The sequence below is a fragment of the Myxocyprinus asiaticus genome, chromosome 4 (genome assembly GCF_019703515.2).
Source record: "Myxocyprinus asiaticus isolate MX2 ecotype Aquarium Trade chromosome 4, UBuf_Myxa_2, whole genome shotgun sequence".
Lineage (NCBI taxonomy): Eukaryota > Metazoa > Chordata > Actinopteri > Cypriniformes > Catostomidae > Myxocyprinus > Myxocyprinus asiaticus.
This window is the reverse complement of record NC_059347.1, coordinates 410,585-436,966: the sequence shown is the minus strand read 5'-3', so window position 1 is coordinate 436,966 and position 26,382 is coordinate 410,585. Positions and strand designations below refer to the sequence as shown.

The window sequence follows — 26,382 nt, the reverse complement described above, 5'->3', positions numbered from 1 at the left end:
GCCGTTCAGCTGGCAGAGGACTTCTTAGCGGCATTTCCAGGAGGCAGCGATGCAGTGTTTTTTCTTCTCTCTCTTCTTTCTCTCCACCCCCTGTGTCCCATTCTTCCCATTGGTGGATTCGGGTTGTTCTCAAACCTCTATCCACCAACACTTGGTGCAAGGCAGGGCATTGGATAAGAATAAACAGGTGAGGGTGAGGTGTGTGCATGGTGACATTCACAAGTATCCAGTGGTACCATTGAGATGCAATTCAGGGGAAAAGACATAGAGTCGAGGCCGCGGTTAATTGGCCTGGTTTAAAAAATGTATTGAGGGTAATGTGTGTGGATGGGTCCTGCAAAGTGGTGTTGCGGTGTGTGACATGCGTCACTATGGTGTCTATTCACTGTACATAACAGATTTGTATTTGCACTGTACATAACAGATTGTATTAGATTTGCACTACCCATGTGTATGTGTGTATGTATGTGTGTGTCTGTATGTATGTGTATAATTAGTTTTATTTTATTTTTTTATTATTATCTATGTCTTGCTGCTGTTTTTGTATTGTTTTTGTATTGTTGTACACTGGAAGCTCCTGTCACCAAGACAAATTCCTTGGCAATAAACTGATTCTGATTCTGAGAGGCAGTGCCAGGGCTGTCAACGTCTGCTCCATGTCATGATGACGCAGACGAGAGAATTCCTGTACTCAAGGGGCTTCCCTAAGGGGGATTTCCCTCTGGAGCAGTCGTGGGACGAGCCCCTCAATCACACCTTTGACCAAGTGAAAGTAATTGATTATCAACAGCTCCAGACTAATGTTGCCCTCACATACACAGGGGCGCCGTATCATGGCTGACCCTGCACTCTGACCCCAGCTTAGCTGGGATATGTGAAAAAAAGAATTTCACTGTATATGTGCAAATGTATAATGTGTGATAAATAAATACAATTATTATTAAATTATATTAATAATTATTTAATTATTAATTATTATTACCCATACTTTTCTATTATTAAAGAGCGGTTGTATTGAGTGATGCAGGACACTCAGACCAAAGAGAATACAACTCAGCTATTAGTACCAAAGAGCCATCGGGAAACACTCTTCCATGTGGCTCACTATAACCCAATGGCTGGTCACTTAGGTCACGAGAAGACTTTGAACCATATAATGGCCTGTTTCTTTTGGCTGGGCATTCACGGCGATGTACGCAAATGGTGTGCGTGTAGTCATGTGTCGGTCTGCGGGAGAGCGGTAAGGCTCATCACCTGGGTTGTGGGTACTTGAACACCTGTCTCAAATTATAGTGATGGCGGAGGGAGACCTGAAAAGGCACGCCAGAGCGTCATTGTAGCGAGAACGTCATTGAGAGTAGCCAAAGGAAGTGGTATGTGTGTGTCTGGCAGCACCATATCAAAAAGACTGCACTGATATTTGAGTCGGATACTGAGAGCCTATTTTTGTTTATATATGTGTGTGTGATAAAGACACACCTCAACTGTACGCTGTCTCCTGACTCCTCCATTGCCCACAAACTTAGAGTTATCTGTCTATCCAGGCCGTCTGCCTGGGGACGGAGGGGTCGCTTCCAGCCGCCAAGAGCCGGAGGAACTGTGGCTGTCTGCCGAGAAGGGGAGGAGCAGTTCTGTCCACCAGGAGCCAGAGGACTCGATGCAATCTGCCAGGGGAGGAGCGAGCTGGCGTCCACCAGAGGGCGGAGGAGTGGTTGAGGGGCTTTCTAAGCAAATATTTATACATATGATCAATTGCGATTAATTTGATTAATTAATTGGCATACTGTGTAATTAATTCGATTAAAAAAATATTGATTGACAGCCCTAATGCATACATAAAATAGGCAGAACATAACTGAGATATACTATACAGAATATCACCTACCTGCAGTCACACTGACTCCACTATTATTATATCATATTTCCTGTTATTGCTGTGTATAGTTTTTGTTTGTATGTGGTATCAAAGAAAATACTACTGTATATCTGACATGACATTGTGATCGTAGGGTCGTGCCTTCTCCGTAGACGGCCCTAGACTATGGAATGACATACCTCTGGACATTAGATCCACTCCTACGCTTCACAATTTAAAATCACATCTGAAGACGTATCTATATTCTTTGGCGTTTGTATGAATCTATATTGTATTGTTTATTGTTTTTAATGTCAATCTTGTTTTATATTTCCCCTTAATTCATTTATTTGCCCATGTACAGCACTTTGGTATACACTTGTTGTTTTTAAATGTGCTCTATAAATAAATTCAGACTCAGCTTTATTGCCAAGTATGCTTACACATAAAAGGAATTTGTTTTGGTGACAGGAGCTTCCAGTGCACAAACAATACAGCAACAAGACAATAATAAATAATGGTAATAATAAAAAACTAATACAATAAATAAATAAAAATAGAATAAAAATAAAAAGTGAATAGAAAATAAAGTATATATAGAAATACACAATAGGACAATATATATATATATATATATATATATATATATATATATATATATATATACAGTACTGTGCAAAAGTTTTAGGCACTTGTGAGAAAAATTGCATAGTGAGGATGTCTTCAAAAATAATGCCATAAATAATTTTCATTTATCAATTAACATCATACAAAGTTCAGTAAACTTATAAAAAGCTAAATCAATATTTGGTATTACCACCTTTGCCTTCAAAACAGCACCAATTCTCCTGGGTACACCTGGACACAGTTCTCTATCTGTCACTCACTCAAAGTTGTGTCGATGTAGTGACACTAGTGGTCACTCATGGGAGCCCGAGACACCTCTGGTCTTTGATAAAAGGCCAATGAAAATTGGCGAGTGGTATTTGCATGCCACTCCCCCGGACATACGGGTATAAAAGGAGCTGGTATGAAACCACTCATTCAGATTTTCTCTTCGGAGCCGAACGGTCATGCTCATTGAGCTGAATTTCTACTGTTCATTCACTTTTGCTGGATCTGACGGCGCATTTCAGCGGCTTCTCCCTCTTCTGCAGTGCTGCACTGCAGAGAACACCCTGGGTGCTTCGGCAGAAAAAAGACAGTATATTTTCTGAAAGAGTTTATTTCTCTAAAAGAGTATTTTTCTTTAAAAGAGCGGCACACACGGAACGTCTTTTTAAAGATGCTTTTCCAATTGTGTGTTATTCCTGGTTGCGGTCATTATCTCTCAACTTCGGATGGTCATGATCGCTATCTTTTGTGTCTGGGTGCGACCCACACGGAGGCAGCGTTTGTGGATGGTTCATGTTCTCACTGACCATGGCAACGTTGCAGTCGTGGCTTGCTTTCATAAGAAAGGATAAGTAAGAAAGCAAGCCACCCCAGCGGCTCCCCGCCTCGGTCCTTCTACCTACAGGTATGAGGCCAGCGCAGCTAGCACTGGGGGCTATTTGGGGACCCAAATGGGATCGCCTCCGCCGGGTATCCCCCGCGGACCTCCCATTCCCCAGCACGCTCATCTGCCCTAATCAGGCTTCCGGATGAGTCTGCCGGCTCGTCTCACGGCGAGTCTGGCCTCTTGTTCGGAGCCCGTGAAGATGATGAGCTCTCGAGCGCAGCATCGGAGACCGGTCTTCTCCAGTCGGATGCAGAAGCCTCAGCTGGGCTCCCCCCTTTGGGGACGATTGCCCAGTCACTGGCTGATGCAGAGATGACGGACATGCTTTCCCGGGCGGCCACGAGCGTCGGGCTAGAGTGGAACCCTCCGCTCTCCCCTGAATCCTCGTGGCTCGATGATTGGTTCCTGAGCTCACAGCACCGCTCAAAGCAGCCACGCCCTGCTCCAGTGCCTTTCTTCCTGGAAGTGCACGAGGAGCTGACGAAATTGTGGGGGTCACCTTTTACTGCCTGGTCCCGATTCCTCAGTTCCCTCACCCTCACTACCCTCAATGGCAGGGCGGCCAGGGGCTATATGGCAATTCCCCTGGTTGATAAGGCACTCGCGGTGCAACTATGCCCGCAGAGCGCTGCCACCTGGCACGGATGCTCAAAGCTCTATCCAAGCCCTGTAGGTTCACGGCGTCCCTGACGGCTAAAGCCTACAGTGCTGCTGGACAAGCCGCCTCTGCCCTGCACACCATGGCTCTCCTGCAGGTCCACCAAGCCAAGGTGCTAAAAGAACTGCACGATGGTAGTTCCACCCCAGATCTGATACAGGAACTGCGCTCAGCGACCGACCTCGCTCCCTGAGCGACGAAGGTCATGGCATGATCTCTCGGGTGGACGATGTCCACATTAGTGGTCCAGGAGCGCCACTTTTGGCTCAACCTGGTCGAGATGGGTGAGGCCGACAAGACACGGTTCCTTGCTGCCCCCATTTCCCAGGCTGGCCTATTCGGCAACACCGTTTAGGACTTTGCCCAGCAGTTCTCAACGGTGAAGCAGCAGACGGAGGTTATCCGGCATATTCTGCCCCGGCGCAGCTCAAGATCCCGCACCCCGTCTGCTCGTTGCCAAGTGCGTCCCCCTGTGGTGACTGCACCAGCTCTGCTGCAGCCTGCCCCTTCATCCTGGCCCTGGCATGGAGCCCACCGCAGGAAGCAGACGCCATCCATCTCGGAGTCGGCCGCTAAGAACCCACAGAGGTCGTCAAAGCACCCCTGAGATGGGCGACCCAGTGTCGAAGAAACCCACTCATCTGGAGCTAGTAAGAAGACCACTCCATCCCCCGGTGGAGGGCTGGGTGGAGAATTTTTTGTTGCCTTTTTGTTTGATTTCACTGCATGCCCAGGTGGCTGCGGTACCCAACAGTTCAGCAAAAGAGCGGTTTCCTTCTTCCCTGGGTCACATACCCAATGTGCATGGCCGTCATCATGACTACCATCCACGGGTTTTTTCTTGCAGTATTGGCACTCCAGCGGTGGTCTTTCCGCCCCTGAGCGCCCAGCTGTGGCAAACATCTGCCCCCGATGTGACAGTCTCCATGGGTCACGAGGACAGGCCTCTTCCTCCCCCGTCCCAGGCTGTTCCAGGGGTGGTCACAAGGAGCCAGGTAAGTGCTTCGATGTCCCTAGACTCAGCATGGCCATGACGTGGTGTGGCACCTCGAGCTCCACCACGCCGTGAGGCCCCACCTGCCGGTATGTCCGACGACATTGTCCCCTTGGTCCCCCTTGCACGGAACTTGGATGCATGGCTTGTGCTTTCCAATCCATCACGATGGCTGGTCCGGACCGTCCGACTTGGCTACACGATTCAGTTCGCCAGGTGCCCACCCAGGTTCACCGGTATCCACTTAACCTTGGTGAAGGATGAAAATGCTGCTACCTTGCACGCGGAGATCGCTACCCTCCTACGGAAGGGCGTGATAGAACCTGTCCCTCCGGCCAAGATGAAGAAGGGGTTTTACAGCCCCTACTTCATCTTACCGAAAAAATGAGTGGGTTGCGGCCAATCTTGGACCTGCGAGTACTGAACCGGGCTTTACACAGATTCCCATTCAAGATGCTGACGCAAAAATGCATTCTGGCGAGTGTCCGGCATCAAAATTGGTTTGAGTAGTTCCAGTCTCGAATCTACCTCGACACAGACCCTTCCTGCGGTTTGCATTCGAGGGTCAGGCGTATCAGAACAAGGTCCTCCCTTTCGGCCTGTCCTTGTCTCCTTGCATCTTCACGAAGGTTGCAGAGGCAGCCCTTGCCCCATTAAGAAAAGTGGGCATTCACATTCTCAACTATCTCGATGACTGGCTAATCCTAGCTCACTCTCGGGTCATGTTGTGCGCACACAGGGACTTGGTGCGCTCACACCTCAGCTGACTAGGGCTTTGGGTCAACTGGGAAAAGAGCAAGCTCCTCTCGGTTCAGAGCATCTCTTTCCTCGGTTTTGAGTTGGACTCAGTCTCTTTGACAGCATGCCTCACGAACAAGCGCGCCCAGTCGGTACTGGCCTGTTTGAAGGCGTTCAAACAGAAAACAGCGGTTCCACTGAAACTTTTTCAGAGGCTCCTGGGGCATATGACATCCGCAGCGGTAGCCACCCCGCTCAGGTTGATGCAAATGAGACCACTTCAGCACTGGCTTCAGACTCGAGTCCCAAGATGGGCATGGTGCCACGGGACACATCGCATGGTCATCACGCCGGACTGTCACCGTCTTTTCAGCCCTTGGACCGACCTCTCGTTTCTACAGGCAGGTGTTCCCCTAGAACTGGTCTCCAGGCGTGTCATGGTCGACGCCTCCAAAACAGGCTGGGGCGCTATTTGCAATGGGCACGCAGCCGCCGGCTTGTGGACGGGCCCAAAACTGCATTGGCACATCAACTGCCTCAAGTTGTTGGCAATTCTGCTCGCCCTGCGGAGGTTTCGGCCGTTGATCCAGGGCAAGCACGTGTTAGTTCGGACAGACAACATGGCAACGGTAGCATATGTCAACTGCCAAGGCGGTCTGTGCTCTCACTGTATGTCGCAACTCTCCCACCATCTCCTCCCCTGAAGCCAGCAGCACTTCAAGTCGCTGCGAGCCACTCACATCCCGGGCAACCTCAACACTACAGCGGACGTGCTGTCATGGCAGGTTACCCTCAGGGGAGAGTGTAGACTCCACCCTCAGGTGGTCCAGCTGATTTGGAGTTGATTCAGACAGGCACAGTTGAACCTGTTTGCCTCCCAAGAATCCTCCCACTGCCCGCTCTGGTACACCCTGACCGAGGCCCCCCTCGGCATAGATGCGCTGGCACACAGCTGGCCCCCTGGCCTGCACAAATATGCGTTTCCCCCAGTGAGCCTACTTGCACAGACTCTGTGCAAGGTCAGGGAGGACGATGAGTAGGTCGTCCTGGTAGCACCCTACTGGCCCACTCAGAAGTGGTTCTCGGACGTCATGCTCCTCATGACACCCTGGCGAATTCCCCTCAGGAAGGACCTTCTTTCTCAGGGACGGGGCACCATCTGGCACCCGTGACCAGACCTCTGGAATCTCTATGTCTGGCCCCTGGATGGGACGTGGAAGACTAAGCGGTCTACCACCTGATGGGAAGACCCCCAGAGATGCACAGTCGGATCAGTGCTTTCCTTCCTGCAGGAGAGGTTGGAAGCGCGGCTGTCCCCTTCCACTTTGAAGGTGTACGTTGCCGCCATAGCAGCACACCATGACACAGTCGATGGTAAGTCCTTAGGGAAGCACTACCTGATCATCAGGTTCCTGAGAGGTGCCAGGAGGCTGAATCCCTCCAGACCACACCTCGTTCCCTCATGGGACCTCTCTGTAGTTCTTCAGGGTCTACAGAGAGCCCCCTTTGAGTCTTTGCAGTCAGCTGAGCTTAAGGAACTCTCCTTGAAGACTGCCCTCCTGACTGCGCTCACTTCCATAAAGAGGGTAGGAGACCTGCAAGCGTTCTCTGTCAGCGAAACGTGCCTGGAGTTCGGTCCGGGCTACTCTCATGTGATCCTGAGACCCCGACCAGGTTATGTGCCCAAGGTTCCCACGACCCCTTTTAGGGATCAGGTGGTGAACCTGCGAGCGCTGCCCCAGGAGGAGGCAGACCCAGCCCTGTCGTTGCTGTGTCCGGTGCGCGCTTTATGCATCTATTTGGATTGCACACAGAGCTTTAGGATCTCTGAGCAGCTCTTTGTCTGCTTTGGTGCACAGCGGAAAGGAAGCACTGTCTCCAAGCAAAGGATTGCCCACATTGACGCCATAGCTGTGGCATATCACGCCCAGGAAATGCCGCCCCCGGTAGGGCTATGAGCCCATTCTACCAGGGGTGTAGAGGCCTGGCCAGGGGTGCCTCTCTAACAGACATTTGCACAGCAGCAGGCTGGGCAACACCCAACACCTTTGCAAGGTTCTACAACCTCCGGGTGGAACCGGTTTCATCCCAGGTAGTGGCACACAATACAAGCAGATAAGCCCGGGATAGCCGGCTGGGTGTATCGCTTGCACATAGCGCCTTCCATTTCTTCTGAGCTGAAGACATGCACCATTAATTCCCAGTAGTGTTCACAAACTATGTTCCCTGGTTGACTTCCTCCGAGCCCTGTGGCAGTCAAGTTTTTGGAGAGACTCACTGCCGGCCCAGTACACATGCTAACTAAGAGCCCTGTTCTGGGGTAGGTGCTCCGCACATGGCGGTTCCCTGTAAGGTAACCCCATGCGATATATATCTTCCGCTAATTCGTTTTCCTGTTGGCAAACTGCATCTTCCTTGGGCAGAGCCCCTCTGACCCAGTCTCCATGTTTGTAGTAACTCCTCCCCCATTGGGAAGGATCTACCTTGAGACTCTCCACATGGTTGTCAAGAAATTTCCACTTAAACATCCCCCCCTCTCTTTGGGCGAGGTGTGGTCTCCGCGGTGTCCTCCCCTAGGGAGGGACACCCCCTGACTAGACCTGGCGGCCCAGTCGGATAATCCCCCTTCTTTTTTAGGGAGTGGAAAAAAAGAAGGGGAAAAGAGGCCACGACTGGGTTAGCCTGTCTCTATCTTTTGGGTAGTCGACTTGTCCCCAAAGGGCCATTCAACACTCATAACTATGTTGGGGGAGGTTACGTGTCGGCCTGGTGCGCTGGCTACGAGGCACACAGTGGTCTGCCCATCACACACCGCCAGTTCACGTAACACAGTTCAGCCAGTTGTGGCATTTCGCATAGGGAACACTAGTGTCACTACATCGACACAACGTCGAGTGAGTGATAGATAGGGATCGTCCTGGTTACTTGTGTAACCTCTGTACCCTGATGGAGGGAACGAGACATTGTGTCCCTCCTGCCACTATGCTGAACTACCCGCTGAAATGGCCGGACCGTGTCTCTGCTCCTCAGCATAAAACCTGAATGAGTGGTTGCATACCAGCTCCTTTTATACCCATATGTCTGGGGGAGTGGAATGTAAATACCACTCACCAATTTTCATTGGCCTTTTATCAAAGACCAGAGGTGTCTCGGGCTCCCATCAGGGAATGGAGGTTACGCAAGTAACCAGGATGTTTTTCTTGGTTGTTGGCAGATAGGATGTTCCAAGGCCTTGGAAAATTGACCACAGTTCTTATATCTATTTAGGCAGTCTCAATTGCTTCTGTCTCTTCATGTAATCCCAGACTGACTTGATGTTCAGTGTGGGGCAATGTGGGGGGGCATGCCATCTGTTGCAGGGCTCCCTGTTCTTCTATTCTATTCTATTCTATTTGCAAAAGGAATGTTTAAAAGTCTAAAATTTATATTTCCTATTTCCTATCCATCTTAAGACAAATGTTGTTGTGAAACATCTTATGTGCCTAAGACTTTTGCACAGTACTGTATATATATATATATATATATATATATATATACACACACACACACAAATACAAATCTGTTATATACAGAAGCAAGGGAATGTAATGGCAGAAGAGGTATGGTATGTTGGATAAATATAAATAGACTAAGCTGTGTATTGCACACTAATTATTGCTCAATGGGGCAATTTTATCTGTTCATGAGATGGATAGCCTGAGGGAAAAAACTGTTCCTGTGACAGATGGTTCTGGTGCTCAGTGCTCTGTAGCGCCTGCCAGAAGGCAACAGTTCAGAAAGATAGTGGGCAGGATAAGTGGGGTCCAGAGGGATTTTTCCAGCCTTTTGCCTCACTCTGGAAGAGTACAGTTCTTGAAGGGAGGGCAGGGGGCAGTCCGAGCTGTCCAATAATATCCGATTTCATAGCTGCACCAAACCAGACATTTACTGAAGTGCAGAGGACAGACTCAATGAATTCTGAGTAGAACTGTATCAGCAGCACCTGTTGCAGGTTGAAGTTCCTCAACTGGCAAAGGAAGTACAACCTCTGCTGAGCCTTTTTCACAGTGGAGTCAATGTGGGTCTCCCACTTCAGGTCCTGTGAGATGTAGTATCAAGGAACCTGAATGACTCCACTGCTGCCACAGTGCTGATTAGAATGATTGACCTTGACCTTGACATTATTCCCTTGAGAGGAACCAGACTCAGCAGAGTGAGCCAATCCACATGTACACAGTAACCACATCTATGAACCACAATATATTCATAACATATATTCCAATGTACTAACGAATCTACAAACACAAACCTCAGGATCTCCAGTGTACAGTGAGGACTCTTCAGTGCATCAGAGAGCAGCTTCACTCCTGAATCCTGCAGGTCATTGTTACTCAGGTCCAGTTCTCTCAGGGAGTTTGATGATTGTAGAACTGAAGACAAACTTTCACAACACTGACCAGTGAATCTACAACCTGCCAAACTAAACAAAGAACAAAATGATCAGAAAGTAGTTTTATACAACATATTGTTCCAGAATTAATCCCCCACAGTTTCAGAAGAACTGCAGTGGCAGTCACTAAAGTCGGTGTCACATTAGTCGACTCCAAACAACTTGATCTTGGCTGATTGTGTCACATTTACAGACTGTGATCAGTAAATTGCTGAGATCTCGCTCTCTTCAGTCGGATGTCTGTCACACTTATAGACTCAGAATGGCGGAGGGTTGACAGATGTGCTGAACTCTATTTCTGATTCCCTGTCACATGGAGCTCACAGAAGAAACAACAGTAGTACCGTGTGAACATAAACAATTGTAATAGTGATTTAGGATGTGATTCATGAAGTAACTTTATGTTGTGGATGTGTGGATTGTGTGTTTATCCCCTCAGGGTTTGCCACAGCTTTCAATGAGTAAAGGATTTCTGTTCAATAAAAACAGACTGTTCTGCCTCCGCTTTCTTATTTTATTAGTCGTTTTAGTGTTGGAGTATCCCTGAAAACGTCTTGTTGACAGATACACTATGCATTACAATCTGTGTTTGTAATGATATGGGGCAGTAAGAGTGATTGCTGATGAAAGCGTTCAGATCAGATCATGATGTGTGGTCAGTACTTCAGAAATAGAAGCCCATTGGTCACTTGACGAGAACACAAGAGCCCGACCCAGCGACTGTTTTTTTGTTGTTGTTTTTTTTACACAACAGAAGTGCTTTCCCAGTTGTCAGAATCATTAACTCAGTAGGGAGTCCTGTCAGTCAAGGGATTAATGAGCTCTCGCTGGCAGACGCTAGTCGATGATTATGTAAATGAAGCTTATGACTGAAAATGTGAGGACATGTGAGGACATTTACTGTTTCAATGTCTGATTATTTCTAATGAAAATCACTGACCTCAGTATCTCCAGTGTACAGTGAGGACTCTTCAGTGCATCAGAGAGCAGCTTCACTCCTGAATCCTGCAGGTCATTGTTACTCAGGTCCAGTTCTCTCAGGGAGTTTGATGATTGTAGAACTGAAGACAAACTTTCACAGCACTGAGCAGTGAACCTGCAAGCTGCAAATCTAAACAGAAAAAATGATCAGAAAGTAGTTTTATACAACAAACTATTCCAGAATGAATACTCGACAGTTTGAGAAGAAGTGTTGTGACAGTCACTGAGACATTTTTGTTTCAATGTCTGATTATTTCTACTGAAAATCACTGACCTCAGTATCTCCAGTGTACAGTGAGGACTCTTCAGTGCATCAGAGATCAGCTTCAATCCTAAAACCTGCAGGTCATTGTTACTCAGGTCCAGCTCTCTCAGGGAGCTTGATGATTGTACAACTGAAGACAAACTTTCACAGCACTGATCAGTGAATCTACAGCCTGCCAATCTAAACAAAGAACAAAATGATCATAAAGTAGTTTCATACAACAAACTATTCCAGAGTGAATACTCCAGTTAGAGAAGAAGTGTTGTGACAGTCACTGAGCCATTTACTGTTTTAATGTCTGATTATTTCTACAGAAAATCACTGACCTCAGTATCTCCAGTGTACAGTGAGGACTCTTCAGAGCATCAGAGAGCAGCTTCATTCCTGAATCCATCAGTTTATAGTTACTCAGGTCCAGCTCTATCAGGGAGTTTGATGATTGCAGAACTGAAGACAAACTTTCACAGCACTGACCAGTGAGATTACAGCCTGCAAGTCTTTAACAGAGAATGGAATACAGCACAATAAGGAGGTTGTATATTGATCAAATATTGATCACATGACTAACATCCTGTCTTGAACATAGATCTTCATTGATCCAGCTTTCTGTAAGAAAAAGCATATGGACAGGAGGTGGAGTGTGAAAGTTTTTTTTTTTTTTTTTTTTGCTTCAATCAAATACAGTATATATTGCTTTTCAAAAGTATACAACAGTGTGTGCATAACATATATGAAATCATTAATAGTTTGAACATCATTGTTCCCTTGTCCCCCCTTGCCACCCCTCCCTCCTCATGCATTCTGGCCTCTGACAGGTTTATATGTACAATTTCAAGGAAGTAATAAATCCAGTGTGACAAAGTGAGGGAATGTGGAGGTTGCCAGAAAACAATACTTGTTTCTGTTACAATGACAAACTGAAAGTGAATTGATCTTTAAAAGCCTTTCGCACATGAGTTCCTTCTGAACTGACTGATCCCCCAACATGAGTTATTTAAAGCTGAAGTATGTAATTTCTGTGCCACTAGCACCACCGAGCGGAATTGCAAAAATACAATTTGTTTTCAGAACAGCTTTCTGAACATGCCCCTATCTGCTGTTTACTGAAACCCATCCCCAGCTAACACCATTGGTTGAGTCTGTGTTGTTGTGACGGGTCGCTCAAAACAAACAGGGGAAGTTTCATAGCGCCACAGAGACACAGTATTTACAAGTTTCAAGAAAAGTAACAAGTTACATACATCAGCTTTAATCCACGCTGTATTTAAAAAAAAAAATGTCTTCATGTGTAATGAGGGAAAGACTCTATATTACTAAACATATAAATTGATTTTAAGATATTTATAATGATTATAATGAGATCATGTGATTTTAAGATGCAGTCACGAATGCCATTGCTGGTATGTACACCACCATGTTATTTACATCACAATACTGCATGGCATTCTGAGTTAAGATGTTTCTAAGGCTGCTTTTCATTTCTGAAATTGTGCATCCTCGATTCCTTTCCTCACTTCCTTTTCTCGTTTCCTTACCTCAGTCTCTTAGGAAACGAGGAATGGATGCAAAGAAAGGAAATGAGGACAGAGGAATCAAAGCGAGACGTTTCCTGACCAATCATTTGTGGTTAAGATCATTAAAAGCCCTTTTGCCATTTTGGGAAATTGTAATTTTTTGCCCAGAAGTGTACAGTCTATGATTGACGTCAGAAAACATTGCAGCATCGCTGTATCACAACAGCCAATTTAGGGGAATCCAGGGCATGCTGAGTGACTCCAGCTTAGGTCTCCTAAGCAACCAAATTGGCCCGGTTGCTAGGTAGGGTAGAGTCACATGGGGTAACCTCCTTGTGATCGCTATGATGTGTGGTTCTCGCTCTCGGTGGGGCACGTGGTGAGTTGTGCGTGGATGCCACGGAGAATAGCGTGAAGTCTCCACACATGCTACGTCTCCGCGGTAACGCGCTCAACAAGCCATGTGATAAGATGCGTGGATTGACGTCTCAGACGCGGAGGCAACTGAGATTCATCCTCCGCCACCCGGACTGAGGCAAGTCACTACGCCACCACAGGAGTTAGAGAGCATTGGAAATTGGGCATGCCAAATTGGGGAGAAAAGGGGAGGGGGAAAAAAACAGCTAATTTAGACAGTTATGGCTAAAAACTTTTATTTTGTTATTATTTGAATGTTTGTAACAGAAAAATAAATAAATAAAGATATTGTAATGTTGAGAAAACTATTAGAGCAACTGATTCATTATTACAACTGCTTCAGTCCCTCTCTGCTGGTAAACAGCGTGAATCAGGAATTCCTTTCTAAGAATTTGGCTACAGTTGTCGTATTCCTCTTGTTAAGCCAGCTTCTTTGGCAATGAATGTTTGTGGCTTACCCTCCTTGTGAAGGAAGTCAATGCTTGTCTTCTGGACAACTGTCAGATCAGCAGTCTTCCCCATGATTGTGTAGCCTAGTGAACCAAACTGAGAGACCATTTTGAAGGCTCAGGAAACCTTTGCAGGTGTTTTGGGTTGATTAGCTGATTGGCATGTCACCATATTCTACTTTTTTGAGATAGTGAATTGGTGGGTTTTTGTTAAATGTGAGCCAAAATCATCACAATTAAAAGAACCAAAGACTTAAACTACTTCAGTCTGTGTGCACTGAATTTATTTAATACACAAGTTTCACAATTTGAGTTGAATTACTGAAATAAATGAACTTTTCCACGACATTCTAATTTATTGAGATGCACCTGTATGAGCAGCTTGTCTTTCTCTCTTTCCTTATGCACTGTGTGTGTCTGTTTGAGTGAGTGTGAGAGGAAAAGAGCGAGCACGAGCAACTGATGATGCGCTCTTATCTCAAGGCATGAGAAACGAAAGCATGAGAGCAAAGCGTCTGTGTTCACTCTATTTACAAAAAAAATATTTGTATAGCCTGTATCTGAAAATGTATTTTTCACAAATACACGGGACACAGTTTAAGGACTGCTCTCATCATATGGAACAAGTGCAACCGAATTCATGATACCCACGACTAGTTAGCATGGAGCCAATGTGTTAAGTAAGACCATACGACAAGTAAATTCCCGGGTCATAATAAATATACCAAACAAATTATATTTAAACAAAACATCAGTGCATTATGTCTGCATAATATAATTTAGCAGGGTAAAGTTTAAGTTAAATATTTATTAAATATTTGCTTATGGTTCATAAGAGATCGTCTGAAAAGTCACTGCAACTGCCTTGCAATAGGCTTACCCCCTTAAGGCTCTTATACACAAAGCTCACCATATCAATGCACTTCAACCTAATAATATATACAAATTAATATTGGTACTCTAGAGGCACAAAAATAAAAAGCAAACCGCAACTAACAGGGAGAGAGAGAACAAAGCTGCAGAGTTGATCCTGCAACGTCCTCTTTATGAACACCATTTATCAATCAAATACTTAACGCGCAACATATCAGTCACAAGGGAGAGGCACAGGTGTGCACAATAACGGAGAATTGAGCTTAATATTAGCAACAGCATTCTCTAATAAGAGGCACACACCAAGCATGCTCAATATGGGATGTGCATAGACACTGACAGACATAATGATAAAAAAAAAACACATTAAAGCCATCTTATTGGTTACATATAATTATTATGCATGTGACTTTTTAAACTTTTTAAACAGTAACCAAGGGGGGTGGGGCTTAGTGAAGGGTCAATAGTAATATGATAAACATTTGATATTAGGGTCGATGTAGTGACACTAGGGGTTCCTATAGGAAACGCGCAGGCGCTGAACTGTGTCACGAGTTACGGAAGAGTGCACACGGGCAAGCTGCTGCTTTCCTCGCAGCAAGCACTCAACCACATTGTGACCTTCCAGCAAGTTAGGTAAGGCATCTCCCTAGTCCCGTTAAGGGGGGAGGAGGCACTTACCCAAGTAGGCTACCAGCGGTGCCTTTCCTGATTTGCTGTTTAGCAATTTCCCGCAGAGCACTTTCTAGAATAGCGCTGGGAAGTGCTCTTCCCTCTCCAGGAAGGAGAGCACTACGGAGAACACATCCTACCGGAGGGAGGTTAACATGCATAGAATACCTCACATGGACTTACCAATGGGAAAGTTCACATATGGAATGATACCACCGGAGGACCCTATCTACAGAGAGGGTACGCAGCCACAGTGGCCAAGGCAGAGAAAGCTCTGGTGAGGGGAAACACAGGGTTCACCTAAGGGGAAACAGAACAGAGGAAACTCATCATACAGGATTACCAAGGGGGAATCACCATGCATGGAGCACTGAGCCCGAGCACACGGGCTCACCTGAAAAGGGGCATACCACGAGTACTGGGCCTGGTGACATTACTCCTCCACCGAGTTCGTCACTGAACAGTGCTTAAGAATTAAAGAGGTGTCCGGGGTTCACCGGATAGGGGGAACTGTTGTGGACAAAAAGGCGCACGTTATCACCTTTGAAAAAGGGGAAAGGCGCAATGCAAGCGGTACACCCAACTGGCCGCCCGGTCTTCCTGCTGTTACCGTGTAACACTCGGGCCAAAACCGGGTCTATGCGCAGGTTATAAAACCTCGCAAAAGTATTGGGTGTAGCCCAACCCGCAGCTCTGCATATGTCTGCTAGAGAGGTTCCCCTTGCCAGTGCCCAGGAGGACACAACACCTCTAGTGGAGTGCACCTGGACTCCCAAGTGGCATGGCAAGTCCTGAGATTGGTATGCAAGAGAAATGGCATCCACAATCCAATGGGCTAGCCTCTGCTTGGAGACAGCTTTCCCCTTCTGCTGTCCTCCAAAACAGACAAAGAGCTGCTCCGAGCGTTTAAAGCTCTGCGTTCGGTCCAGATAGATTCGCAGGGCATGAACTGGACACAGCAACGACAAGGCTGGGTCTTCCTCCTCTGTAGGGAGCACTTGAAGGTTCACCACCTGGTCCCGAAAAGGAGTGGTGGGAACTTTGGGCATGTAACCGGGCCGGGGTCTCAAGTTCACGTGTGAGTGTGCCAGCCCGAACTCCAGGCATTCGCTGGTAACAGAGAGCACCTGCAGGTCCCCCACCCTCTTGATGGAAGTGAGCGCCACCAGAAGGGCCATCTTCAGAGACAAATTACTGAGCGCGGCCTGCTCCAGGGGCTCAAAGGGGGCTCTCTGTAGGGCAGGTAGGACCACAGAGGGATCTCAAGAGGGAATCAGGTGCGGTCTAGGAGGATACAAAGAAGCACAAGGTCCCTATGCGCACACAATAGATCTAGCGAGTGAGCTAGGATTAGCCAGTCGTTGAGATAATTGAGAATGCGAATGCCCTTCTCCCTCAGTGGGGCCAGGGCAGCCTCTGCGACCTTGGTAAAGACACGAGGGGACATGGACAGACCGAAGGGGAGGATCTTGTACTGGTATGCTCATCCCTCGAAGGCAAATCGAAGAAAGGGTCTGTGTCGAGGAAGGATCGATACGTGAAAGTACGCGACATTCAGGTCGATGTCTGTGAACCAATCCTGATGTCGTATTGACGCCAGGATGCGCTTCTGTGATAACATCTTGAACGGAAGCCTGTGTAAGGCTTTGCTGAAAGCATGCAGATCCAAGATTGGGCGCGACCCTCCCCCTCTCTTGGGCATGATAAAATAAGGGCTGTAAAAGTCCTTGCCAACTCAGCTACAGGGATGGGCTCTATTGCTCCCTTCGCCAGAAGGGTGGCAACCTCCACCCGGAGGACGGAGACACCCTCACCTCACACCGTAGTGGAGAGGATGCCACTGAACCTGGGCGGGTGTCTGGTGAACTGGATCATGTAGCCGAGGCGAATCGTCCTGATGAGCCACAGCAAGGGGCTGGAGAGCGCTAACCAGGCCTCCAGATTCCGTGCCAGCGGCACCTAGGGGACGACTGGACTTAATGTGCTCGGGCAGGGTGGTTCAAGGCAGAGCAGGCTCCCCACCATGGCAACGATGGCCAGTGACTGGCGAGCGACCTGTTCGCCGGCTGTCTCTCGACAGAGAACGAGGGAACGTGAGGTACTCACGTTCGCCTGATTGACTGGAAAGACTTCCAGCACCTGGCCATCGTGAGTGTGCTGACCCAGGGAATGAGGAAACTGCTGTTTTACCAACCATGTGGGCACTGAGGCCCAGAGGGCACCCGGCGATATAATACTTACCATGTGCTGGCCCAGGGGTGATGGTGGGGCTGGAGAGTTCACCCGGGCCAGACCTTTCGGAGTCAGTCACCTCATCCCCGGGTTGGAAGCCCGTCCGGGGTTCTTGGGGGCCAGCTGATGGGCAGGTGGAGCCAACTTCCCGTGGGAGGATCTTCTTCTCTGAGGCCAGCATACGGACTCCGATGGTATGGGAGTTGGGGCTGGCACCACAGGGGAACGGCTCTGGCGAGAAGTAGACAGGTCATGGGTCTTTGGAGGCCTGAAGGCGGCCGAGTCATACCACGGCAAGATGTCCTTAATCGCCTCGGTCAGCTTCCTCACCGTTGAGAACTGACGGCAAAATCGTCGACGATGTTGCCAAAAAGCCTCCCTTGGGAGATGGGTGCATCGAGAAAGCGGACTTTCTCGGCGTCACGCATCTCCGCAAGGTTGACCCACAGGTGCTGCTCTTGGACTACAAGAGTGAACATCGTCCAGCCCAGGGCGCGCGCCGTGACTTTTGTCGTGAGGTCGTCGCAGTATGCAGTTCCAGCATCAGCCCTGGGTCGGTTCTACCCTTGTGCAGATCTTTCAGCGCCTTGGCCTGGTGGACCTGCAGGATGGCCATGGCGTGCAGGGCGGAAATGGCTTGACCCACGGCCTTGTAAGCCTTCATCATTAATGAGGAGGAGAACTTACAGGCCTTGGAAGTGAGCCTTGGTCGGTCACGCCAGGTGGCTGCACCCTGTGGGCATAAATGCAACGCTACGGCACGCTCTACCTGGGGGAGCTCGACATTTCCCTTAGTCGCTCCGCCGTCGAGGGTAGTTAGGATGGACAAGCCCAGAAACGCTCCGAACCCAGAAACCAATCATCCAGCCGCGAACGCTCAGGGCAGGGTGGAGGGTTCCACTTCAGCCCAATATTCGCAGCCACCCGGGCAAGCATGGATGACATCTCAGCGTCCGCCTCATCCTGTGCTCTACCGCCCATGGGTGGGAGCTCAGAAGATTTGTCCACTTCCGACAGCAGAAGCCCACCATCCAATGCTGCAACCAAAAGCTCATCCTCGTCGCAAGCCACAAACGACACATTAAATCCGCCCTGAGGAGAACCGACTGTATCGCTCGACAGCTCTTCTGGATAGAATATGCGTGCTGGGGGATGGGAGGTCTGCGAGGGTTGAGCCGGCAAAAACGCTCCCATATGCACATCCAGATCGCCCGCGGTGCTTGCTGACCCGGCAGGCTGAGCATCAGCCCAGGACGGAGCGGGTCGGGGAGCAGCCGCGGTGGCTCCTTGCTTCATGAAGGAGGAAGTGAGCTGTGACCACAACGTTCTGATGGGCATGTTCTCGCAATGAGAACATAACCATTCCATGAAAGCTGCATCGGCCTGCTGGTGCCCCAAGCACTCGAGACAGATTTCATGGCTGTCCGGAGGGGAGAGATAACGGCCTCATCCAGTAGCGCAAATGCGGAAAAACATCTTTAAAAAGACGCCAAGCATTTGCACGAGCTCTTTTAGAAGGAAATATAACAACACTCGACCATGTGAGGGTGACCGCTGATATGCACCGTAAAATCCAGCAGCATAAGCTAAAGGTTAGAGGACAAACAAGCATGCATTCGGCTCCGAAGAAAAAATCTGAATGAGTGGTGCATGCCATCTCCTTTTATACCTGTATGTATGGGGGCAGAAAATGGCATGCAAATTCCACTTGCCAATTCTCATTGGCCTTTTCTATTTTAAGCAAAGGTGATTGGGGCTTTCAATATCGAACCCCTAGTGTCACTACATCGACACAACGTCGAGTGAGTGACAGACAGGGAACGCGTTATTCAAGTTTATGTGCTTTGTTACTAATAAAGTGGATGGAATTTAAATTCTGTAGCTTTTACATTAAAATAAATATGATGAGCAAGACAACCAATGAACCTGATATTTCATTTGCACCAAAAGACGTGTCTTTCCACCCGTTTTAGTTTAATACACACATATTTCATATTTTTACAAATATTATAGTAATCACATGTTCCAGGCAGAGATGGCATTGTTAGAGTGTTTGGAAAATTCACACCAAATTTTTACACATAAAAACATGATATTAGAGTTAAAGAAGTCAAACATTTTTGAAGAGAACCTCGCCGTCATGGGAGTTTCTTGGCATAGGTCAGCATGACATCAAAGCAAGTCGGTCCTCACTCAGACACATTTCTAACCGGCATGCATCTGTCTGTGGTCACCGGTGATCGGACCTGTGCAGAACTTCAATCTCAAATGCTAAGGCTAAACCATGAAATAAGACATCTCAGACTTTTCCAGAATATATTTCCTTTCACTCAAAGTAGTTCCTGAATGAATGTCATTGTTATTCTTCTCCTGACAGCAGATACCAGCCTACCAGTTTATCTGATTGATCAGTCGCTTAACTTTTCATGCATAGTGCCTACAGTAGATAGATCTTTTCAAAAATTACTTTGAAAGGTACTATTGAAATCTTCTAAATTTTATGAATGAAGCTAAGATTCCCAGATTTTCACAAAAGTGATTCTTTGAGTTTCAGGTACCCTAGACATTTAATATCATCCAGCAGTGTATATATTGTACATGTATGCATATGATTGTTATTCAGATGATCCAGAGATTTAACCCAATCAACTATTCCATCTTTAAAAGTGTAAGCAGACAAAGACTATATATAGTAATGCAAACTAACCCAGGGGTTGCAATTGTGGCCACAACATCCTTTTTGCCGCTATATTCTGCTTTCTATTTTTCTAGCTTCAGGCCCCTCAAGCATTGACCGTATGCTTTACCCCTCAATTAAGCATTAGCAGTATTAAGTTTTTCCCTCTACAGTGCAAGTTCAGCCACCTCTCCAGCTGCCGTGACCTGCAGGTTGCCATGGTTCTTAATCCCCATTGTTTTTTAATTTTTCACTGATCTCTCTAATGTTTCACTGGTTTAAGGAACGTCTTAAAGGGGTCATGTCATACTCTTTTATTTTAATAATTTTATTTTTTATTATTATTATTTATGAGGTCCAGTAGTAAAGTTAGTAAAGTTTTTTTGCACCAAAAATAGTCATAATTTACTCAAATATGACTATTTTCCACCCTGTCTCTGGCCATTCACTGGAACACTCTGTTTTAGCAGCCTCGCCTCTTAAGACTTCAATGTGAACACCCACTGTTATGATTGGCTAACATTGTGCAGCCCCTCTATCACAGCCATATACAGTATATTTGAAACTCAAATGAATGAACCAGCTCCACAACAACAGATCTCAGTGTTACACATAATGCAAATCCAACACATGCCATCTAAACCCAGCAGCACAATAATCCATACATATCAAAGAGTCATGACAGATTAAACATTTAATGGATGAAACTGGTTATCCAACATCAGTGGTGTTCATAAACGCAGCACACATTGCCAGAAACACATCAAAAAGACATCCATCCAGTGCATGTTTACATAAACTAACAATTAAAAACAGCGCAGATGGGCACAAGAATGCATCCAGGACAACTTTATACCGAACAGAGCCAGTCGCTGTGCAGCAGAATAAAATGGAAAAACCACTGCGGTGTATCGCGCCGTGTCAATGGACACTTCTGGTGCATAACAGGGCGAGGGTCTCGTATTAAGGTTTATAACTTGACACAGTGTCTTTTAAAAACAATAAACCGTAAATAGTAAACAGTAATGACAGATTAAACATTTCATACATGAAACACCTTAGTCACTTTGGGATCCGGATCTGGTCCAGTAGTGTTTTAAACTGCCCCATCTTTCAATAACAGTTCCTTTGCAAAGTTTAAGTCATATTGTGACTGGTTCAAAAGCAATTAACATTGATATAATCCACATGGTGATCAAAGCACTGACTGCACACACACACACCTAGATCTTCTGTGAAAACTTGACAGAGCATCTTTTAAAAACAGCGCGAAATTCTGGCAATGATCAAAGACATCTGTCTAGTGCATGTTTTCAAAGGAAAAATAATTAAAAAAAAATAGTCCAGATGGGCACAAGTAGTCCTTTGTTGTAAGAGTTGGCCTATCTGTTGCTCTCCTCAAGAGTTTGTGCTGTCTGGAACACAGAGCCAAGGGTGCAATGATGTAAAAGGTGTTGATCTCTTGCTGTAGAGGACGGTCTTGCATTAATGAGTACCCCAATTAATGTAGGAAATTCACAGAAGTAAAGAACAAGCTATTTTTGAGGCTGGGTGGGAAGAAATTATCTTTTTGGACTAGAGGGGAAGTTTTGAATTCTGCTACATATTGTGTGTTTTTATAGTACAATAAACTCATGACCCCTTTAATGTGCCTAAATTAGCTTTTTATAAAAAATTAAAAAAACATGCAGTTATTATTTGCAGGGTTATCAACAGTATTACTTTCAGCAGGTAAACCAACCCTATACTTAAAAAAAGACGCATTTTCCAAATTCCTGAAATCAGACAATTTATGCCCACTGCTGAATAGGACACTCCAAGTGAGTTTTTAATAGCAGGAGAAATTTCACCAGTATATGCCTCATGCCAGAGTCCACTGTCACTGAAGCATATTTTATAACAAAAAGTTTTTTATCAAGCTTGTCAAGTCAGGTCTGAATTAGTTTTAGAGGTTTTGATCATTATACCTTTCATTGTATTTTAAGTTTTTTTTTTTTTTTCACCATGAAAAAGCCACAGAACCTGTCATTGTCATGGTTCACGCATGGCAATGAGAAACCAAAACAAAGCCCCACACTCACACAAACAATTGACATGAGTGCATGCTGCCAGGATGACATAAGAGCAACATGCACTCATGCCAATAAACAACAAGACAAGAGAACACATGACAATAGCAATAAGGCAAGCCATGTATTCTCACACAAGACACAGACTAGAAAAGACATAAGTGCACACCGCAAAGTAAAAACAGTGCAGTGTGCACACAATCACATGAAAACAAGACACAAAATATGAGTGTCAGAGTTCAGCCACAAAGACTAAAAAAAAACAACCAACAAGTGGCTGAACCCTAGGCCTGTACCATGAAGCCGGTTTTGGTGGCTAACCAGGTAAATTTTAGTTTAGTTTGACTCAACCCCAGGTTTAGGTACCATGAAAGTTGGTCGGCTTTTAGCAGTGTTCATCGCCATAGCAACTTACGCTACATGGTTAACCTGCTCTGTAGCAGGTTTTGTTCTGAGTTACAGATCGCTAACAGATGCTGAACCAGTCAGCTGTGAGGAAAATGACATCTTTGATGCAATCAAGTCACTCCCCCGTGTCTCTGAAAGCACACTTTTCAAATAAAATCTTAGAAATCCACAAAATAAATTATTTATTTGAGAATCGTATAATGTAGATTTTCAGCAGATATAGTATTTCATTTAAAATGTAATTGCTTTTCATTTACCCTCTTTAGCTATAGCAAAAAATATCTTTGAAAATATAAACATAATATATTAGACTATCTATAAAACAGCCAGTAAGATGAATTAATATGATACCTACAAAATATAATCGTTTTTAAAATATTAAAAGCTCAAGATTGCTACGGAAAGGGGTGAATGCCACCCAAACCGCTTCTTTCTTTCATGGACTCGAGATGAACATACAGTATTTTACCTGAAGTTAGAATAATAAGCAATATAAGCAGTACACAAAATACGTCGTATTATTGCATAGCATTTTTTTTTTTTGCATAAAGTATTCCAAGTGCTCATTTTTAAATTAATCAATTGTAGCCTTTTTATGCTTTTTATTTTTAACTTTTTTTTTTTACTAAAGACAATGTACAAATTGTACATCAAGAAAGAGAAATAAACTGGATGTTATTTATAATAACCATATCAAATAACCATTCACAACATATTCTATAAATAACATGTGTAATTCGTTAATTTACGTTATATTTTATTTCAAATGAAGTGGAAAGAAAGTTAAGGCATCACCTCCTTTTTTATATATTAAATAAGACAGGACATCATACCTCATATTTTAACTCATTTTATTAAAAAAAAATCAAGATTCTGAAGGAAACAATCTAAATTAATTTATAATAGTTTTAAGCAAATCCCATTTATGTTCACATTCCAGACTTTTATTATAAATTTTAAATGTTATTTTCTCCATTTGGTATATTTCTGAAATTGTTTCTCTCCATCTTTGAAATTGTGGGGGTTCAGGTGGTTTAAGCCAATTTTTTGTAATCTGTTTCAAAGCTGCTATTCTGATTACCTGAAATATATTTTGTTCAGTTTTATTTCTTAAGGACAATGGCATTTTACCCAAAATAAGGTTTTCTGGATGTATTTCTATTGTGCAGTTAAATATTCAGTTAACCTGTCTAATCACTTTATAGCAGAATTTGACTGTAATGAGCTTTTTTTTTCCTCCACAATTTCTCCAACAATCCACTTTTACCAGCTATTGTATTTACTTTGAATAACAGGTGTTATAAACAATCTCATTTGTATCTTCCAGGCATATTCCCTCCAAACACTGGATTGAGTAGTGTGGAATGTATTCTATGGTATTTCTTCCCAGTCTTGCTGACTCATTTTTATTTTTAATTCATCCTCCCACCTACATATCATTTTATTCAGAGTGTCCTGTGTATCTCTTTCAAGTGCACTCTTTAAAATTCCTAACATTTTTATTGGATTAGTTGTATTGTATGTATCAGTTATATAATTTATTAATGGATGCATTTCCTTTTTTATTTCTTTTACTTTAACTTCTGTTAATAAACATCTTCTTACCTGTAAATATTTAAATAAATGTCAATTTGGAAGCTCATATTTTTTTTGCTAGGTTTGAAAAGGTATCCATTCCTTTATCAGTGAACAGTTGGTAATCTTTTCAGACCTCTATCTGCCCAAAACTTAAATGTATTATCTGTTTGGCATGAAATCAGGATCTTTAGCAGTTTCTTGTAAATTAACTATATCTTTCTTAATTTTACTCTTTTTCTTTTTTTTCTAACCAAATTCTAAAAGTACTATGAATACAAATATTATCCTTTGATTTTGGAACAAATCAATTTTCCCCCATTTGATACATTTCTGTCTTCCTCCATTTCACTTTAGATTCTTCATTCATCCAAATCAATATAGGTTGAATTTGGGCACTTTATAATAATTTATTAAATTTGGGAAATCTAGTCCCCCAAGCCTTTTTGATAAGAATTTTAAGACTAATTATAGGTTTCCTATTATCCCATATATATTTATAAAGTACATTTTCTAAAAACACTTTTTGATATTCTAACTGGTAGATTTTGAAAAAGGAAAATAAACGCATTAGTGGTGCTTGCGAAGCAACACATCACTATTATAATCTCACATACTTCTTCTTATTATTATTATTATTAGTGGTGCTTGCGGAGTAGACCCACGAATGAGGTGTCAAATCGACCGGCCTATTGACGACACCTGTGCTATGACTTTTCTAATGGGTCGGGGGTACGGTGCACCCCTGGGGGCAAAAAACCTCCCGAAAATGTCCCATAGGCATACTATGGCAAGGGTCTCGCCCATGAAAACATTTTTTCCCCCCTACTATGGCAGTCAATGCAAGAAAGTTGTCAGATCATATCTCACAATCAGAATAACATAGAGACATGGGGGCAGGCTCATTTCAATCGGGATACCAATCACCCTTTAAGTATCACCTTGGAAATAGTGTAGCCATGCCCTAACAACCATTTATGGGACCCTAGCAACCACCCCTCATTAACTTCCATTCAAAATGTCTCAGAAGGATATCTTCAGAACAGAATGTCCTACACACTTGGTGATTGCCTCTTTTGAGTCAGGTTAGTAAGCAGCCAATAAGAATCACTCTGTTCACTGGCTAGCCACGCCCTGGCAACCATTTAGACCACCCTAGCAACCAATGCTATTGCTTTCACTTAGAGTGTGATATCTTCGGATCAGAATGTCCTAGAGAAATGAGAGTTGGCTTGTTTTAATTGGGTGAGAAATCTGTCTTCAAGTATTATCATGGGAACTACTTAGCCACGCCCTAGTAACCATTTAGAGCATCCTAGCGACCAAACACCATTTACTTCCATTCAAAATCACTAAGATTGGTATCTCAGGATCAGAATGTCGTAGAGATTTCCAGGTTGACTTATTTCACTCAGGATGGCAAGGAGCCTTGTTGAGTATCACCCTGGTAACTGCCTAGTAACCAGATGGGGTTACCCTAGCAACCAAGTAACAAATCACATATCTCTGAAACAGAACATCGTAGAGACTTCCTGGTTGACTTATTTCAAACAGGATAGCAAGGAGCCTTGTTAAGTATCACCCTGATAACTGCATAGCAACCAGATGGGGTTACCCTAGCAACCAAGTAACAAATCACATATCTCTGCACCAGAACGTCCTACTGTCATGGGGGTTGCCTCTTTCAACTTGGGGCAGTTGGTGGGACATTGTGGTGAGAAACTTTGCTACGGCAAGCACCACTCACGTTATCTTCAGGAAATGTACCTAATTAGTGGTGCTTGCAGAGCAAAGCATCACTATTGTAATCTCACATATTATTATTATTATTATTATTATTCCGTACAAATTTCAGCACCTAACTCATCCTGCACCATTTGTTGTAGACCCACAAATGAGGTGTCAAATCGACTGGCCTATTTACGACACTTGTGCTATGGTTTTTCTAAGGGGTTGGGGGTACGGTGCACCCCTGGGGGGCAAACAAATGTCCTGAAATGTCCCATTGACATACTATGGCGAGGGTCTCGCCCATGAAAACAATTTTGTTTCCCAACTATGGCAGTCAATGCAAG

The 26,382-nt window shown here is 45.0% G+C and overlaps 1 protein-coding gene and 1 pseudogene across 6 annotated transcripts in view; one reads left to right on the top strand and one right to left on the bottom strand.

Moving 5' to 3' along the window:
- The window catches only part of LOC127435276 (protein NLRC3-like), a 431,316-nt pseudogene that overhangs the window by 138,531 nt on the left and 266,403 nt on the right, over positions 1 to 26,382 (top strand).
- LOC127434334 (NACHT, LRR and PYD domains-containing protein 3-like) overlaps positions 1 to 26,382 on the bottom strand; it is a 122,131-nt gene that overhangs the window by 33,371 nt on the left and 62,378 nt on the right. For 3 of the 6 annotated variants that reach the window (XM_051687004.1, XM_051686996.1, XM_051687013.1), the window contains 4 exons: positions 11,748 to 11,918; positions 11,431 to 11,601; positions 11,116 to 11,286; positions 10,035 to 10,205 (listed from right to left, as the gene is read on the bottom strand). In XM_051687004.1, coding sequence (XP_051542964.1) covers positions 10,035 to 10,205; positions 11,116 to 11,286; positions 11,431 to 11,601; positions 11,748 to 11,918 — 684 coding nt within the window. The remainder of the gene's footprint in view (positions 1 to 10,034; positions 10,206 to 11,115; positions 11,287 to 11,430; positions 11,602 to 11,747; positions 11,919 to 26,382) is intronic. The other 3 variants (XM_051687032.1, XM_051687022.1, XM_051687040.1) reach the window with 3 other exon arrangements.